This window comes from Priapulus caudatus, unplaced genomic scaffold (genome assembly GCF_000485595.1).
Source record: "Priapulus caudatus unplaced genomic scaffold, Priapulus_caudatus-5.0.1 Scaffold1204, whole genome shotgun sequence".
In the NCBI taxonomy this organism is placed as follows: Eukaryota; Metazoa; Priapulida; class Priapulimorpha; order Priapulimorphida; family Priapulidae; genus Priapulus; species Priapulus caudatus.
In genome coordinates, this window is record NW_014578265.1 from 35,628 (window position 1) to 37,785 (window position 2,158).

Below are 2,158 nucleotides of genomic sequence, written 5' to 3' on the forward strand. Positions count from 1 at the left end.
TGAATAGTCAGAAATATATATATATATATATATATATATATATACATATATCAATATATAGTATCAATATATAGTATCAATATTATATATCAATATCAATGTATAGTATCATTGATCAAGTCATAGCATTGCTCGAACCGTACACGACATCACTCGACTTGATGATAACGAAAGCTACCGGATTAACCCTGATTATGATTGGGAGTAATTAGTAGCGGACTAATCATAATTAGTGGACCGCAGCACCTGCTCGTTATGCTACACGCATTAGGAACAAATACATATAGAAGATGAGCGTAACTTGTTATTGTGCTGGCGGATGTGTCTCGTTAGATATCCTTCACCCGCGTGCGTGCAGTATGGTGCAAATTGCGCGGGTGGTAGGGCGGTAAGGTTGCGGGAGAGGTGTGGGTGGCAAGATTGTGGGGGAAGTGGGGTGGTAAGGTTGCGGGGGAGGTGGGAGGAGTGCAAGATTGCGGGGAGGTAGGAGGGGGCAAGGTTGGGGGGGGAGGTGGGAGGGGGCGTTCCTAGCATATAAAAACGTGTTAACTACAATAATATATACTGTAACTACACGAAAGAAATAATGTATAAAAATTAGTATTCAATATAAAATATAATTAATACGTTGTCTATTTGACGTGAAATCTAGTTTCCAGCCAGGCGACATTGCCTACGTGCAGCCAAGGAACATAGCGAGCGCGGTAGACGAGTTTATCGACTGTTTGGGCCTGGAGCCGAATCGACGATTCTACCTGGAGCAGAACGACGCAGGTAATTAACACAGGTATAAATCGGAAGGACGCAGGTAAATAATACAGGTGTAAATCGTAATCGAACGCTCGCGAGAAAATCGTACAGCTGCTGCGCGGGAAGTAATTACTATAAGCAAACGGAAATGCAAAAAAGCAATCATTTTTCGCTCCTCGTTATCGTTACCCACGGCTCAATGTCCTCTTTCTCGCTCTCTCTCTCTCTCTCTCTCTATCCGTCTCATGTTCTCGCGGTGTGACGTCACTGGTCATGGTATGCCGTGTGATTACGGCATGCGACGTGTCACGGACAGCGATGGCATGATATGTGCTATCCTCCGTCATGCTCTCGCGGTGTGATGTTACTGGTCATGGCATGGCGTGCTATCACAGCCTGCAACATGTCACGGACAGCGATGGCGTGATATGGCCCACCATGTATAGCATCTCTGTTTGTCACGATGTCATGGTATACAATGCTATTATGACCTGCTTCGTGTCATGGACAGCGATGGCGTGATATGGCCCGCATATATGGCATCTCTGTTCATCACGGCGTTGCTACACCACGCTTCACAGGGTCATTGCGTGGTCGCCGCGGTAACCCCGCATGATCAGAATTTGGCGCAACGGCGAAACGAATGCGAAACGATGATTGAATAATTTCATCGGATCTCTATAGTTCACAGGCTAATAAAGTCGATCTCAGTTAGATCCAAATTAAGTTAAAAATCCGTATCCACCATCCGAACTTCCGTTTTCAGTGCTGCCATCTTCCTGGAAACATCAGACCTGAGGAAGTCTATCGGAGAGATGGACGAAAATTTCGTCAGTGTAAGTTATTTTTAACTTAATTTGGATCTAACTGAAACAAACTTTATTAGAATGTGAAAACTGCGCGACGATTCCCTCTCCTCCTCCTCCATCCTAAGCGTTAATCGCGTCGCCGCGGCGACCGTGTTGCAGCGCGGACGGCGTCGTCGACCCCTGGCTGCGATTGCTCTGGGACAAAGTGATGCTGCTGCACCCTCTCCCCGCAGGCGTGGAGGTGGTGGGAGACGATGTGCTGTAAGTACCTGTATGTGGTGATGCGTACCTGTATGTACCTGTATGTGGTGATGCGTACCTGTATGTACCTGTAAGTACTTGTATGTGGTATGGTACCTGTATGTACCTGTATGTACCTGTATGTGGTATGCTACCTGTATGTACCTGTACGTACCTGTATGTGGTTATGTGTGCTGTATGTGCTGTTATACGTTTGCTTATGAGAGAGAGAGAGCCAGAGAGAGAGAGAGAGAGAGAGTGAGAGAGAGAGCGAGAGAGAGAGAGAGGAAACGAGATAGATAGAGAGAGAGAGAGAGAGAGAGAGAGAGAGAGAGAGCGAGCGAGATTGAGAAAAAGCG

General features: G+C 46.3%; 1 protein-coding gene across 1 annotated transcript in view; it reads left to right on the forward strand.

The window, feature by feature from the left end:
- Positions 1–2,158, forward strand: part of LOC106815807 (NADPH-dependent diflavin oxidoreductase 1-like) — a 27,706-nt gene that overhangs the window by 8,881 nt on the left and 16,667 nt on the right. Inside the window, exon 6 of the mRNA XM_014820317.1 lies at positions 1,719–1,820. Coding sequence (XP_014675803.1) covers positions 1,719–1,820 — 102 coding nt within the window. The remainder of the gene's footprint in view (positions 1–1,718; positions 1,821–2,158) is intronic.